At 43.9% G+C, this 16,682-nt stretch overlaps 1 protein-coding gene across 2 annotated transcripts in view; it reads right to left on the bottom strand.

The window, feature by feature from the left end:
- ccdc9b (coiled-coil domain containing 9B) overlaps positions 1 to 16,682 on the bottom strand; it is a 36,765-nt gene that overhangs the window by 15,277 nt on the left and 4,806 nt on the right. The window contains exons 2-6 of one of the 2 annotated variants that reach the window (XM_076299711.1): positions 11,709 to 11,804; positions 10,662 to 10,757; positions 9,995 to 10,153; positions 9,503 to 9,658; positions 488 to 565 (exon numbers count right to left, since the gene is read on the bottom strand). In XM_076299711.1, coding sequence (XP_076155826.1) covers positions 488 to 565; positions 9,503 to 9,658; positions 9,995 to 10,153; positions 10,662 to 10,757; positions 11,709 to 11,804 — 585 coding nt within the window. The remainder of the gene's footprint in view (positions 1 to 487; positions 566 to 9,502; positions 9,659 to 9,994; positions 10,154 to 10,661; positions 10,758 to 11,708; positions 11,805 to 16,682) is intronic. The other variant, XM_076299714.1, reaches the window with a different exon arrangement.

Below are 16,682 nucleotides of genomic sequence, written 5' to 3'. Positions count from 1 at the left end.
GCTCTGCTTTGTGGGACTCTCAGTGTGACATCAGCAGGGGCGGCTGACTCAGAGTACAGGTCAAAGAAGGGGTTGCACACACACACACACACACTTTCACAGATCACATATACATACACCCATACAGGAACACATATTCCGAACACACACACACACACACACACACACACACACACACACACACACACACACACACACACACACACACACACACACACACTTTCACAGATCACATATACATACACCCATACAGGAACACATATTCAGAACACGAACACACACACACACACACACACACACACACACACACACACACACACACACACACACACACACACACACACACACACACACACACACACACACACACACACACACACACACACACACACAGTGCTTTCTGAGGACAGTGGTCAGAGGGCACATTTAAGCAGTGGTTGTGTATGTGAGAGAAGGGTGTGTGTGTGGGTGTGGTTTGAGCTCTTACTTGGTAATAGGGGTCACACTCGGACAGCCAGCGACTCTCCTCCAGCGCAGCCTTCCCCTCCTGCCTCACCCCTTCCTCCTGCAGAGGGAGAGAGAACAGAGTGCACAGGAGTGAGAGAGAGGCTGAGAGAGACAGAGGATGGAAAGAGGTAAGGCAAAAGAAAAAAGAAGAGAGAGGGTGGGAGAGAGAGAGAGAGAGAGAGAGAAATAGGGAGGCGAGAGGGAGGGGTGTGCTGGGGGATGGGGATGACGCAAGACAGAGCGAGGAGGATAAAATGACCAGGAGGAAGGGGTGAGGCAGGAGGGGAAGGCTGCGCTGGAGGAGAGTCGCTGGCTGTCCGAGTGTGACCCCTGTTACCTGTGTGTGTGTGTGTACAGTACGTGCATGTGTCAACACTGGTAATAAAAAAGGCCTCTTAACAGAGAAACATTTCAGTCCGGCAATAATCCAATGTTTCACAGCAAAAACACAATATAGCTTTAACTGCTGACATCTGAAGTGAACAAAGGGAAACTTATAGAGCAAATTATATATTAATAATAATAATAATAATAATAATAATAATACATAAATACAGTCAAAACCATAGGAAAGGGCAGTGAAAGCCAAGTAGTTTACTTCCACAAAGACTGTACACTAGATGTGCATTTGTGGATTATACAGGATATCTCTGCGTACAAATCCCATCCCATCCCAATGTTGACCTGATAGAAGAAGCAGCAACACTGTCTCTCCTTCGTGTCACTCCATATTAACACAATGCTGGGGTGCGAGAACACACACCCACACACACCTACACACACACACACACACGGCTGTTTGAGGTTGTGCGAGGCCGCAAAAGTATCACACATGCAGTCAAAGGTCTATGCTGCCCTCCAATGGATAAACTGGTTACTGCACAGAAGCCATTTAATAATCCACCAGCACACAACCGTCTCCCTCCCACTGTTCAAACCCAGCAGTTCTTGCTTTTCTCCTGGCAGGGGGCAGAAGGAGAGTTGATGAATGCAGAGACTGATGATTTACATAGTTTTGCTTGATATGCTAAATCCTCTCAGTTTGACAGTCTGAAAGAGACAGTGAGAGCAGTCACCAACTAGGTTTCCCAGTGTAGGAAACTTCTCAGGGCCAAAGGGTTTAGAATGTACTCAATACAATTAATTCCAGGGTGTCCAGGGTTCGATAGTGATCTTTCAAATGTCGTTCAAATGTGCCTGCTCTGTGCTGCAGGAAGGGGCCCACTGTAAACTGCGGGTAGGACTCGTGTTTGTGTTACAGTGCTGTATGTCTTATCCACTCTCTTGGAAAGTTGCATGAGTTGAGTTGCACTCATCAACACTGTACTAGGAATGTGACTGGTGGTGAGGGTGGCACAGTGGCAGAAAGAGAGTGGGGTTGGCATTGTTAACTCATTGAATGCCAAGCTGTTTTCGGAAGCTTTGTCCTAGAGTGCCAGCAATCTAGACCATTGTTGATGATTTTTGTACAGCCACAGCATATTCTGTGTTATAGCTATGCACACATACAATAGCTTGTTTAAAAGGTGAGACTTTAAGCTCTCGGTGGGTGCAAACCGTGTATTTCTACACGCCTCTGTTCCTGAGAAATCCCAAGCTAAACAGTGGCTAGTTTTCATCAAAATCGCTGTTTTTTTTTAGAAATGGAGATATATTGTCTTTCATGAAATATGAAGTGTTACCTGTAAACTTTCCGGGAAGTGATCAGCGAGACCTGGCGAGACTGCCACCTAGTGATAGACCCACGAAAATGGCCTGGTTTTGACCTGAGGTGCATGCGTCACTGATTCGACCCAAAGCGGCAACCGAGTTATGATAAAATGTCCAGATAAAATGTCCAGATTGTGCGTTTTCGATAGTCATATATTTCATTTCCATTCATCACAGAGTTCCCAAAATCACATATAAGGTGTGTTAGAGTGTCTAGTTTCGTAATTTAAAAAAAAGCTAAAAGTGTAATATTACGTTTTTGGCACTTAATGAGTTAAGGCAGAGAGAGGGATGACACGCACGGTAGCTCACACTATACATTTCAGTAGGGATTGCTGGCAACATTTCTGACATGCCAGATATCGAACCTGAGTGGACGGAAGTTAGAGTGTTGATTTTTACGTCTTCTAATCGGGTGTCATGACCCAGCTCAAACTGCACCAGAAATAAGATGGGAATTCTAACGTTGGTCAGGTCCAACTGAATCGAGCCAAAATTGCACACTGTCTGCCCAGCTTTATGGCTGTGGAGGAGGCAAACAAACCCAGTGTCACTGTACGATTTACAACACCTCTAATGCCACACACTGGGTAGAGCACAAAGCCCCCAACGCCAACACACACACACACTCAAATATACAAACACACACACACTGACTCATGTGCACACACACACACACACACAACTGACTCATGTGCACATGAAACACACACACACACACACACACAGTGTCCCCCTCCATCTCTCCCTCTCATCTCTTCTTCTGTCTTTACTGAGCAGCTCTGGCTCTGTGCCACCGCACTCTGGTCTGCAGCATAATGAGTCCATTCAGAGCCGAGAACAGCCAAATGTTAATTAGATTAAATCATTCTTTTCATTGGGGTGGGAAACAATATGCCAAAGAAGAGAGGAACAGAGAGGAAGAGAGGGAGAGAGAGAGAGAGAGAGAGAGAGAGAGAGAGAGAGAGAGAGAGAGAGAGAGAATATGACATAGATGAAGAAAAAGAGAGAAATAATACACAGAGACTTCTAGAACGTTAGATTTTGGATGAGGGGTGATGGTGTCTGATTGGTCTATTAGAGTGCTACCCAGTGGTTGCACAGTTGCTCTGCTCTCCAATGAAAGCCGCTGTGATCTCAGTGCGACTGCATTCCAACTGAGCCCTGCGTCACGGCAGCCATGACAGTGGAGTTCATCCAGGACGACACACATTCTGGTAGGGCTACAGGATCCCTCAGCCACATATTGTACATACAAACATATAGTAAAGACACGAACACCAAATGAATTCATACCAATATCCAAACACAACAAAGAAACAAACAAACAAACAACTCATCACAGAGAAATAAGTCTTTGTTAGGTAAAAAGTGTTAAGATTAAATGAGCTTTCCTTAGAATAGTGCAGATCTGAGCTTGTAGTTATTTCATTTCAGACTCAGCGTGCAACTCTGCCTGACCTGGACCATGTTTACAACGCTTAGCTGGAAGACAAAAAGCAGTTCCAACACCTCATCAAACAGCAAGGAGCACAAGACACCCACGCTTGTGCAACAAAAGCAGATGCTCACATCCAAAGCCTATACTACAGACTTCACTTATTCACTCACATGCATGCACACAAGCACACACACACACACACACACACTGGTTGTGCATCTTCACTAGCCACATGATTCAATGGGTATTTCTAATACAGAACAATTATTGATGCAACACAATGTATCTTGGCCTTTTTTTTATATAGCCTATTAAACAAAAATATAAAGGTAACACATTAGTATTCCCTCCCATTTTTCACACGTTGAAGTAAATGATCTAAGACTGATCTAAGACTACAGTATGTACACAAAAGGTTTATTGGCATTAGTGAGCACTTCACATTTACATTCAGTTCACAGGCAACCTGTGGAAATCCATGCAATCAGCATGCAAGTTGCATGCTACCTCAAAACGTGTAATGTCAGTGGCGTTGTGATAAAACTCTGTGCAATAACCATTTAATCAGCATCATTTGATATATCATACATGAATCGAGTATCTTGGTAAAGGTGAAGTGCACACTAACCGATTTTAACAAATTTGTGAACAATATTTGAGAGAAATAAGCCTTTTGCGTGCATCAGAGAAGAATCACATCTTTTACTTCAATTGCGGATCAAGTTTTGGTTTAATGTATATAGAAGTATTCAAATTATTTCTTTATTTTCCCCTTTTTTTATTACAGTTACTCAAAAAGTGGCCCTAATCTGACTATTACACCTACAGGAACATTTATGACATCCCGTAGTAAATCTTCAGACATAGGATAGCTACAACAGCTTCCACTCTTTTGGGATGGCTTTCCACAAGATTTTAGGTCTGGGATTTTTTGCCAATTCAACCAGAGAGGATTTGTGAGGTCAGGAACTGATGTTGGACAAGAAGGCCTGGCCCACAATTTCCGCTAGTTCATCCCAAAGGTGTTCAATGGGGTTGGGGTCAGGGTGAAAACACAGGTCAGAATGAAACACAGGTATTGAAGGATTAAGTGGTTAAGGGTCCTAATAATTTTGCCCATAAAGTGTTTTCTTTTTCTACATTGATGCAGTGTCTTCCATTAAAAAAAATAAAAAAATGAAAACAGGCATTTTTTATGTGCTTGCCACACTTACAGTTTGGTGTTATAATTTACCGGTGTGTATGTGTATGTGTGTGTGTGTGTGTATACACATATGACACTGCTGACTAGGCGATGTGGCATTCCAGAGCAATCTCGACTCATGCATGTCATGCATGCCAAGTCACACCCCCGGAGCTGGGCGCTGGGTAGACAGCTGTTCACTGGACAGGGCTGGGCTGGCTGCTCCCCTGACACATGGCACACAGGAGGGACCGCACCATGACGACCACCAATGGGGCAACAACAATCCCTCCAGCACTCCCAGTTATGTAAGCTCACAGCACATACGACACCAAGGCCAAATATAACCTCTTACTACTAAGCCAGCTGGTCTTTCTAAATGACATGACATATACATAGCTGCTTACAGTATGTGTACATTGATATTTAGCAAAGACAAGGTATACATGGGGAAGTACACAGATAAAGAGCAGGGCAAATCATTTAGACTGTAAGAAATACAGGGAGAGAGATAGACAGATGTAGCATGAACCAGGCAGGTCATGAACCAGGCAGACAGAGGACAGGATAAGCAAGGAGTGATTTAGATGTCATTTGCATAATTGACAAAGAGTTTGCCTAAATTTAATGGGAAAATGTGCCCACACACACATATGCAGACATACGCTCAACTACACACGTGCATGTAAACACACACACACACATTAGGCCTAATGAGATGCTTTTCACTTGCCATTAGTACTTGGCAAAAAAGCATCCTAGAAATCCTCTCCCTTGTCAATCAATTGAGTGCTCCCGCCTCCTGACCTGTGGCCAGTGTGTCTGGAGAGAGCAGAGGAGGGGCCTCCCCCATGTCTGTCTGCCACTTATGCAAAACAAGGCAGCGGGGTGGACAACTCAGACAGGGGAGGAGGGGGGAGGACGAGGGGGGGGGGGGGGCAGACAACAGATAGAGAGCGTGGCAGAGGGGAAGGGCGGAGAGAGAGAAAGAGAGAATGGGAGAAAGAGAGCGAGAGAGAGGGTTGAGACAGTGGGGGAAAAGAGAGCAAGAGGGCAGGTACGAGGAGGAAGAAGGGTGGAAGAAGAAGAGAATGGAGAGAATGCTGTCCTATGCTGTATGTAATGACATGTCCATTTTTCATTTTGTAACTTGATTTATAGAGTGGAAAAACATTAGTGACTACACAGACAGAGAGAGAGAGAGAGAGAGAGAGAGAGAGAGAGGAGTTGGAATAAGACAAGGGTGAGGGGTTGAAGGAGTGAGAGTAGTGAGAAGTGGGGGAGACTAGAGAAGGAGTAGACAGACGCTGCACGAGGGAGACAGGGGCAGGAGTGAGTGAGAGAGAGAGTGAGAAAACAGACTGAGAGACAGAGAGTAGTGGAGGAGACTATAGAGGGTGAGACAGCCAGAGCAGACAGACAGGGCACAAGTGGGAGTGTAGAGCCTGCTGAGGTGACTGGCTGCTCCTGTCTGTCCACTCATGAATAGACATCACATCCCACTGATTTATGTCAAGACTTCCTGCTCTGGGAATACACTCCACTCCATATAAACTCACACAGGCAAGCGTGGGAATGTCAGCATAGCGTGTATGTGAGAGTGTGCTGAGAGTGTGCTGTGCATGTGTGTGCGTGTGTGCATGTGTGTGTGCATGTGATCAAGACATGTCTATCTGTGTTGAATGTGTTTGCATATGTGTGAGTTGTGTGAAGTGTCTTTCTGTGTATGAGTTTGGGAATTAGTGTCTTTTCCCCCATCTCAATCTGTATATATGTGTGTATTTACAGACAGGTCAGGGTTTCCATTGTCCGGTAATTGCCGGACATTGGCCAGAAAAAAAATTAAATGTTGGACAAAATTAAATCTATCCGTCCCACTAACAAATCTAAATGTAGGTCTATACTAAAGCAAGAATACGTCCTTTGGCTATGTTTTAAAGGAACAGGCTCTACCGTTTGAAAGTTATTAAACAACATGCATGCTGCATTTTAAATAGGAAGCGCACACTTAACTCATTGAGTGCCATGCTTTGAGTGCCAAAAACGTAATATTAGGCCTACGTTTTTAGCTTTTTTTTTTTTTATTACGAAACTAGACACTCTAACACACCTTATATGTGATTTTGGGAACTCTGTGATGAATGGAAATGAAATATATGACTATCGAAAACGCACAATCTGGACATTTTATCTGGACATTTTATCATAACTCGGTTGCCGCTTTGGATCGAATCAGTGACGCATGCACGTCAGGTCAAAACCAGGCCATTTTCGTGGGTCTATCACTAGGTGGCAGTCTCGCCAGGTCTCGCTGATCCCTTCCCGGAAAGTTTACACAAGTAAGTAACAGGCAACACTTCATATTTCATGAAAGACGTTATATCTCCATTTCTAGAAAAAAACAGAGATTTGTTGAAAACTAGCCACTGTTTAGCTTGGGATTTCTCAGGAACAGAGGCGTGTAGAAATACACGGTTTGCACCCACCGAGAGCTTAAAGTCTCACCTTTTAAACGAGCCATTGTATGTGTTCATAGCTATAACACAGAATATGCTGTGGCTGTACAAAAATCATCAACAATGGTCTAGATCAGAGTCCTGCACGGGTCCAATTTTTTAAATCCGCACCCACCCGTACCTGTCATGTTTAAACCCGCATCCGACCCGTTTTCCGACACCAGAGCTAGTTAAAATCCGTACCCGACCCGACCCGCATTAAATAAAACTGACACCCGAACCGTACCCGAGTTAAACAGACACGTTTAAGGAACTAATTACACAACCATTAACATTGCAGATCCAACTTCAGCTGAAGTTGACAGGCATATCCTACATGATGTATTGTGGTAGCCTGGCTACTTTTCAACACGCGAGTGATAACATTTTACCACTTTTCAAGCAGATGCGTCTACAAGGCTATCGCCACGCAAGTGCCTAATTTAGAATTCAAACACGGCCTTGCACACACAACTTATTAACAGCAGTAGTAGGCTAGCCTACATTAAATGAAGGAATGATTCGGTCATAACCTACACCGGATTATGCATTAGCCTGTGAAACTTTATGGAAATAGGCATAAGACGTGTGACACTATCCCGTTTATTTGAGTGCAAGATTGAATGGGGAAAATGTGCCTATACCTTTTCCCACGCATAGGAGAAATCTCGCTCGCTTGCAGGGATGTCAATAGATCTCACAATCTAGGCAATATTGGGAATTAAACGAGCATGCTCACTCCACCATGACAACATGTCAAAAGAGTCATCTTTAGGCGTTTTTTTATCAATGTGCAGCCACTTTTGTTCTGAAAGACTGCAGGCAGATCCCGCGCATGTGATTTTTAAAAGTGAAATAGCCTATAGGCGCCTGTTTTGGGAAGGCACGTACGAAACGTGCATTTCAAATGCTTTTATCAACTTGAATTGCAGGCATATTATTTAGGATGTGTTACTGTAGAAAATATTGTTACATATGCACGTGATGTTTATGAAAGGCCAATTCCGACCCGTGTCACCACCGTGTCCGACCCGACCCGCACCCGCATCTGACACAGTAGAATATTTTTCACCCGTTTCATCAAAATGTGCAGGTCACCCGTCGGGTACCCGCGGGTACCCGAACCCGTGCAGGACTCTGGTCTAGATTGCTGGCACTCTAGGACAAAGCTCCTGAACAGCTTGGCATTCAATGAGTTAAAACATCTGTTAAACAAAGAACAAATAAGACGGTTCAAACACGGCCAGGCCCAGGGAGACTAGCCTTAAAAGATTTTTTCAGAGGCCAGACGCGATAGATGATTGTGTCTGGTCAGCTCCACCACCACAAGTGGAGGTGCAGCCGCTCCAATGACACTCCAATGACACAATGAAACTGTAATTTTCCGTGTAGACAGGCTCATGGTTTCATGGACATGCAACTGTGTTCTGCTCCCAGAGCATGCTTTCTCTGTCTATGATCTGTAGGGTTAGGGCCTCCTCGACAAGGAGATTGCTGGTGTGCGGATAATTTGCGGCACAATCAAATGGTATTTCCTATTCTGGTGATATTATTGACATATTGACTGGTGACATAGTTTCTGATGATATTATTGAGACTCAGACCGAAAGAAAAAGAAACCAAACATTTTCCAGAATAGGAAATGTTTCTTAATTTAGTGTTATCAAATAAAGAGCATTAGGGGGTAGAGGTGTGAGCGCTTATTCCATGTGTGTGCGCATTTGCGCAAGTGAAACTGTTGAACCACTGGAGATAACTTGGGTAGCAGCAACAAACAATGTAGCCTATTTAAAACAACGAACGAAGCGGATTCTTGCTGTCCATGAAAACAGCATAGAGACTGGCAAGCTTTTTAAATTGACACGTTTTTTTAAGCATGTTTAAGTTAGGTTAATGAACATGTGGCATTCTATACGGCCTGATTATGGCATTCTTTAAGCTACATAACCTGTCTCCAGTTTTCCTCAACTTGACTAATTAAGAAGTGATAATAGGATATTTGACAGGCATATCATCAAAATGTCCGGAAAACGACACCTCTGCCAGTCACTTTGACCGGCACCATTTTTTCCAAGCGGAAACTCTGATACAGGTGTTTATGTGTTTAGTCATTTTTGTCATGTGTAGATGTGTGTATAAGAGGGGGGGGGGGGGGGAAGAGAGAACCTGTGTCTGAGAGGTCCTCTTGCGGGACTGGCCGTGTCTTCCTCCTCTCCTGGACGACTCGGTGACTTGGTTCTCGTCCTCATCCTCAGCGCTGCTCTTTCTCCCTCCAGGCCTTGGAGGGGTGGGGTCCGCTGATTCACTCACCACTCGGGTACCCTGAGGGCAGCGCATGCACACACACACACACACACACACACACACACACACACACGCGCGCGCGCGCACACGCCCACGCGCACACATCATTGTTATTTTTCTTGTATGATCTTTTGAGAATAGTCGCCAGAACCAGAAAAATGTTAAAATTCTTATGACAAGAACTAAAACATCACAATACATTCCAAAATATATATTTTACGATAACCAGCATATTGCCTTAAAATGACACAATAATCATGATGAAATGTGTGTACTGGGTTTTTAGCGCATCCCTGCTGCTATATGTAGCAGTAGCCAACATTAGTAACCCAGGTAACGACCAGATCTCCTCACCTTGTTGTTCCCCACCATGGTGACAAAGAGCTGGCGTCTCTTCCCCCGGCCCATACTGAACTGTGTAGGGCCTCCGTCGGCCACCTCTCCCCCGCCTCTCTTGTCCTGGGGGGAGCTACCGCCGGTCCCAGCTTTCTTCAGCACCATCCGCGGCTCCTGCTTCAGGACGGAAGATGGACGTGCAAAGAGAGGGAGAGAGAGAGAAACAAAGGAGAGAGAGAGAGGAAAAACTTTTCAAAAACTAGCTTTCAGAACAGTGGAATTACAGCATATGGCAAAACACGTACATATAATGTCTTTTATCTGTCTGCTTGCTTCTGCTTGCCACATACATCGACCACACTGACAAGGGGAGTTTAAAATTCCACACATTACATCTCCATCATCGCAATACAGGTCTGTGGCATGATCCATATGAGTTAGCGTTACCCTAAGCATTTTCATAAGCAAGAAAACAACCAAGTCATTTCTACAAAAGACAAAATGTATACCAAAAGCAACATTTATTAACTAATGAACAACAATTAAAACAGGCCTTTTCCCCACAGTTATCTACAAGTAGTTTGTGTGCAAATCAAAGAAGCATTCAACATATTAGTTCATGGTTATTTCATATGCTGACCTCTACAACCTCCACTCTCACTCTCACTCTCTCACTGTCACTCACTGTGGTCTTATTGATGGTGATGGAAAGGTCCTCTGACTTGCGGCTCTGCGGAGCCATGCCCTCCTGCTCTGCCATCTTCTTATCCTCCTCCACCTCCTGAGAGACCAGGGCAACAAGATGAGTAACGCTGCGCTGCTGACAACTGCCCACTGCCCACCTAAAACCCCAGCTCCGTTCCACACACAGGAGTCAACATTTAATGACATCCTACTACAGAAAGTACATGGAACACCACTTAGTTCCTAGTTCCTATTTCTGAACCATGGGGCAAATCCATCTATTCCAGCTTTAAAGTTGGAATTGGGAATTTTGAAGTCTGAAATATAGACCCTTTCAATCTGTTCCTAGAGGTTTTCCGATTGAAATGTTCAAAACCCCAAGTTACCACTAGCTCAATGTAGTTTTCTGTGCCACCAGAAATGCCTTAGGACCACATGTTTGATTATGCAGTTGAAAGGATCTGTAAGAGTAATCTGGGGAACAGATATGGGACCACAGCAATGTACAACAGCAAGTGGGAGGAAGTGCTATTCCCTCCTGACATGCTCCTGGAGCTCAAAGGTAGAAAATAAAGGTGAGAATACACACATACAGCAGCCCTTTGAGCAACAGTGTTGCTGAGAGTGTGATTTGCACATTGTCCCATTGATATTAGGCAACACAACCCATCTTATCTGGAGAATCTTAATCATCAGTGGGTAACTTCTCACCAGCATCCAAACAGAACACTTGATTGATGACGTGATTGCTTGAAAAATGGAAGTTGCCCTGTCTGCACTGCCATATACAATGCTCTGGATTAATGGCCAAAATGAAGACATTTAAAATGTAAGATAGGAAAACCATAAGATGAAAACGGAGATGGATTGGGTCTGAGATGGGAGAATGGGAGAGCAGAGTATGTGACGAGGCACACAGAAGAGAGAGAGAGAGAGAGAGAGAGAGAGAGAGAAAGAAAGTGAGACAAAGTAGACCAGTGAGTGAGCAAGTTAAAGAAAGATACAGGGGAACAAAAAAGAAGATGAGAGAGAGAGCTCTGCCACCCACCTGGTATCTTTTCATGAGAGCCTCATTCTTCCTTCTCAGAGCCTCGATCTTTTTGTCGAGCTCCTCATCCTTCTGCTTCATCATATCTGTGGGATTCTGCAGAGCCACAGCAAGACACCAATTCAGTTCAAATCTATTTGGTTTGGTGCCATAATAACTTATAAATATATTTCCTGGTTATTTACAGAGCCCTACAGTTTGAACTTGAATTTGAACCCCCTAGAGCAAGCACTATGACCACAGGAGCAGAGAGAGAGAGAGAGAGGGTGCATCCTCACTCCTAGGAAGCAGAGGTGCATCCTACACGGAAGCGTTTTCAGTCAGAATGTGTGATCATTGGGCCAAGCTGCCAAAGTGAAAAGTTCCTTTTCCTGCATGTCTGTTAGCTTCCGGTTTAAAACAAGTTCATAGAGATATATGAGCGACAATAAGACTAGATAGATCAAGAAAAGATATGCATGCTTATGTTCATAAAGTAGAGATTATCACCGCACACTGGTGGTCTGATGTCAAGATTTGTTTTCTTGGGAGCGAACGACGCGTTTCGCCGTTTGGCTTCCTCAGGTTCGATCTATGATTTTTGATGACACCCACCACAAGCGAAATAGACAATTGTGGGGTCACAAGACCTCCACCGTGGACAATTCCATTTTATATGTCAAAGTTTTGGAACACAAATACAATCTATGAAAAACTATCAACAAGTCAATGCATAGCATTCAAGTTTCCATCCTGATCATTTAATTAAGAACATCCCAAATGGACAGTTTGTAAGATTGAGAAGAATATGCTGTGAGAAAAAGGATTACCAAATTAAAGCTCCAAAATCAGAGAGTGAACCTGAGGAAAAATCCCTTAATTAAATAAGTGTAAAAACCCCTTAATTAAATAAGTGTAAGTGTAAGGAATTATCACCAACTACCGTGCCAACTTTAACAAAAAGCTGATGCCTGTTTTGTTAACATGTCGTGTTTAAATAAGAATTCATTCATGTTTTGAAAACTGTCAAATATTACCTCATTATCAGGGTCAATAAGTGGGAATACACTGGGAATATTTTTAGACTTTGGTATAAATGTTATGCCCACTGAATAAAGGCATTTTGACCAATCCCGAATTCATCAGCAGTCATACTGGGCGTGTTAACATTGCCAACATCTGCTTTTCATGTGTCATATGTCTGAGATGCCCAGCATTCAACTGTTCTGATACAAGACTCACAGGTCTTCAAAAAGACTTCTTTCATATGCCTGTGACACCAGTATTAATGACCAGTATTAATGATCAGTATTAATGATCTTAATACAGCAACTAGCAATGATTTAAGATGATGGCTTATGTCAGCAGCTTCAGTACATTACAGTATGCCCGTCGTCCATACTTGCATCAAGCAGTCTGTTATTGTTCCAGTACCGAAAAACAAAAGTCCATCATGTCTGAATGACTACCGCCCAGTAGCCCTGACGTCTACAGTGATGAAGTGTTTTGAGAAGCTTGTGAAAAACATTATCTGCTCATCCCTCCCTGCCTCCTTCGACCCCCTCCAATTTGCTTACAGAGCTAACAGGTCTACAGAGGATGCCATCTCAAACCTCATGCACACCACCTTAACTCACCTGGAGGAGGGGAATGGGAATTATGTAAGGATGCTGTTCATTGACTTCAGTTCAGCATTCAACACGATAGTACCGCTCACCTTGGTCACAAAGATGAAGGCCTTAGGACTGAACACCACCCTGTGTCACTGGCTATTTTTTTTTTATCACCAACCGTTCACAAGTGGTTAGAGTGGGGGGTCTGACATCTGACACATTAACCATCAGCACTGGTGCTCCCCAAGGCTGTGTTTTGAGTCCACTGCTGTACAACATCTACACACATGACTGCAAAGCCAACAGTAGTCATACCTCCATCATCAAGTTTGCAGATGACACAGTGATCTTGGGCCTGATTAGTAACAACAATGAACAGCTCTACTTGGATCAGGTTGATGAGGTGGCACAGTGGTGTCAATCTAACATCTTGACACCGAATGTCAATAAAACCAAGGAAATGGTTGTGGATTACAGAAGGCATCAGCAGAACTACATTTACACCCCACTAATGATCAGCGGCCAACCTGTAGAGAGAGTCACAAGTTTTAAATACCTTGTAGTCCACATTACTGAAGACTTAACATGGACTGTTTACACTCAATATGTTCTGAAGAAGTCCAGACAACGACTCTACTTCCTTCGTCAGCTAAGGAAATTCAAAGTTTCTACATCCATCATGAAGGCCTTCTACACTTCAGCGGTTAAGAGTGTTCTAACTGGTAGCATCATCACCTGGTATGGGAACTCCACAGTTAGAGATTGTAGTACTCTGCAGAGAGTAGTGCGCTCAGCTGAACGTACTATAAGAACTCAACTCCCTGCTCTACAAGATATCTATTCCAGAAGAGTACTTCTAAGAGCCGAAGGACTCTTCTCATCCTAACAATGGATTATTCCTACCGCTGAAATCAAGAAGACGCCTATGTAGTCACAAAGCCAGAACTGAGAGACTCAGGAGAAGTTTTTATCCCCAGGCCATCCGAACTCTGAACTCACTACTGACTTTGCACACATTCACTCCTCAGCACTCTCAAACTTTTTCCAACTCTGAACTCACACTATACTGACTTTGCACTTATTCACTCCTAAGCACTCATGACCCCCCCCCCCCCCCCCACACACACACACACACACACACCTACATGACTTTTAGCACTTTTACATCCCTCTCCCTATGCTACAGACCTTTTATTTATTTTCTTATTTCATCACACGTCAAAACACACACACACACACATCTGACTTTCTCCAACTTTTGCACATTTTTACACAGTACTTTTTATTTATTATTTTTGATTTCTCCTCCATTTATCTACCCATGTCCTTGATTGCCTAGCCTTTCTGCCCCCCCCCCACCCCACACACACAACACACACAAAACACACACACTTACATCATCACTGTCATCACCTCACATGCATACAGCACACAGCTTGCTACAGTAAGCCTCCTCTACATACTTGCTGCACACTGCCCCCCCCTCCCTACATACACAGCACATTGTCTTCAGGATCTTCTTCAACACACATCCTCTACATACTTACAGCACACTGCCCCCACCTACCCACACACACACACAGTCACTGCTCCACTCCCCTCCCACCCACACACACATCTTCACTGTCATCACTCACATACATCATACAGTACTCTGCTTGCAATAGTAAGTCCCTTCACCATACTTGCAGTACACTGCCCCCCCCCCTCTCCCCTACATACACAGCTCATTAATTCATCAGGAAGCTTCTCCAACACACATATTGCACACTGCCCTCTCCCCACATACACAGCACACTATCCCATCTCCCTTGTCATCCCCCCAACACACACACCAAGAACCCTTGCTGTTGGGTTAGCCCCTTGAGCCGTGGATCTGCCCAAGGTTTTTTCCTTGGTAAGGGAGTTTTTCCTTGCCCCTGTTGCTCTTGGGTGCTCCTTGTTGGTGCCCCCCCCCCCCAAATCCTCCCCCACCTTTCTTATGCAGCCCTTGCCACTTAATCTATTAAACCCCCATTTCTACCGCACTTTTTACCCCCCCCATAAATGCACAAATAGGCTGACACCAGACATAATTTCACTGCATTTCTTACATCCAGTAACTATATGCATGTGACAATAAACTTCCTTGTATCCTTGTATCATCACTCTCCAGTAAATATAGGTCATCTTCTGTGAATGATTGTGCATTTTCTTCAGTGCAGTATCTGCTGTGAAAGATATCGTGTATAATATTAATTTAATGAGTATCTGCAATCTGGGACACATGTTTTTTTTTCTGCATAGTGCATACAGACTCATTTATCTTTATCAAAAGGAGATGAAGCAAAGAACAAAACAGCCACTACTGCTAAAAAAAGCCTTCAGGACAATTCAAATGGCACAGGCCGAATCACCATAATAACAGTGTGATACCTCCCACACATACCTGCCCTTTAAATATGCAACTTTGTCAGAGATGTTCAGCTTTCCGTCATTACAATGGCCCTTCTCAACTTTACAATCAGCCTTAATAATGAAAAATATTAAAACAAAAATTCTAAAACTGAGAGTTCCAGTCTTTGAACTTGATAGCTGAATCGTGTTCGATGGCATGTTGTAAAACCCAACACATCCCTTCAAATTGATCGGAATTTCGCCATGCACGCACAAGACCGCATGTCCCCCAGGTTGAAAACAAATCTAACCACCACCCAACTATGGGGTTCACCCACATCAACATGAAGTGTTAAACAAACGTAAATGCAAGAGTGGCCATATCTTCACATGACCAAAATCCTTAAATATTGACGTATTGACATCACAAGAATCTGCTCTCCTGATTTAATCACCCTAAGTATGTTAACTAAGCTAGTCACTCTCCAGTTTCTGTCTATCTTGACCATGTGTGTGTGTGTGTGCATGCACAGTCCAAGAGCCTCGTGACTTTCCAACAGCAGTGCTATGTAGTGAGCGTCTAACACATGGGCAGGACATTAGTGTGGTCAGTGTCACACGGGGGGAACGTGAGACTCGAGTATTCGAGGCATTTGGCCATCAGCAAAGTCACTGTGGAGGGGCAGAGCACGCACTGTCACAGTGTCGTGAAAAAAAAACATTTCTCTCTCTCACACACACACACACACACACAGATGGTAACAGCACACAACAGTACACAAACAGTACATAAACACACACATGGACACACAAAATGTGAAACGACAACTCTCACACCATGGTAACAGCTCATATTTAGAAACAAAGCATGCTTCTGTAAGGGTTCGCTGAACAGCCCAAGGTTCTGCAGGTCCTCTACAATGCAGCAGAGGTCATGCCAGTCACTGCAAACCTGATACACACTGAAATCACACAAGCTTTTTACACAGAACCCTTCAGTACAGTT

The sequence above is a fragment of the Alosa pseudoharengus genome, unplaced genomic scaffold (genome assembly GCF_046254945.1).
Source record: "Alosa pseudoharengus isolate Yale_2024_CS ecotype anadromous, Long Island Sound unplaced genomic scaffold, YU_APseudo_1.1 YU_APseudo_1.1_scf_22, whole genome shotgun sequence".
NCBI lineage: Eukaryota > Metazoa > Chordata > Actinopteri > Clupeiformes > Clupeidae > Alosa > Alosa pseudoharengus.
This window is presented reverse-complemented; position numbering and strand designations above follow the sequence as displayed.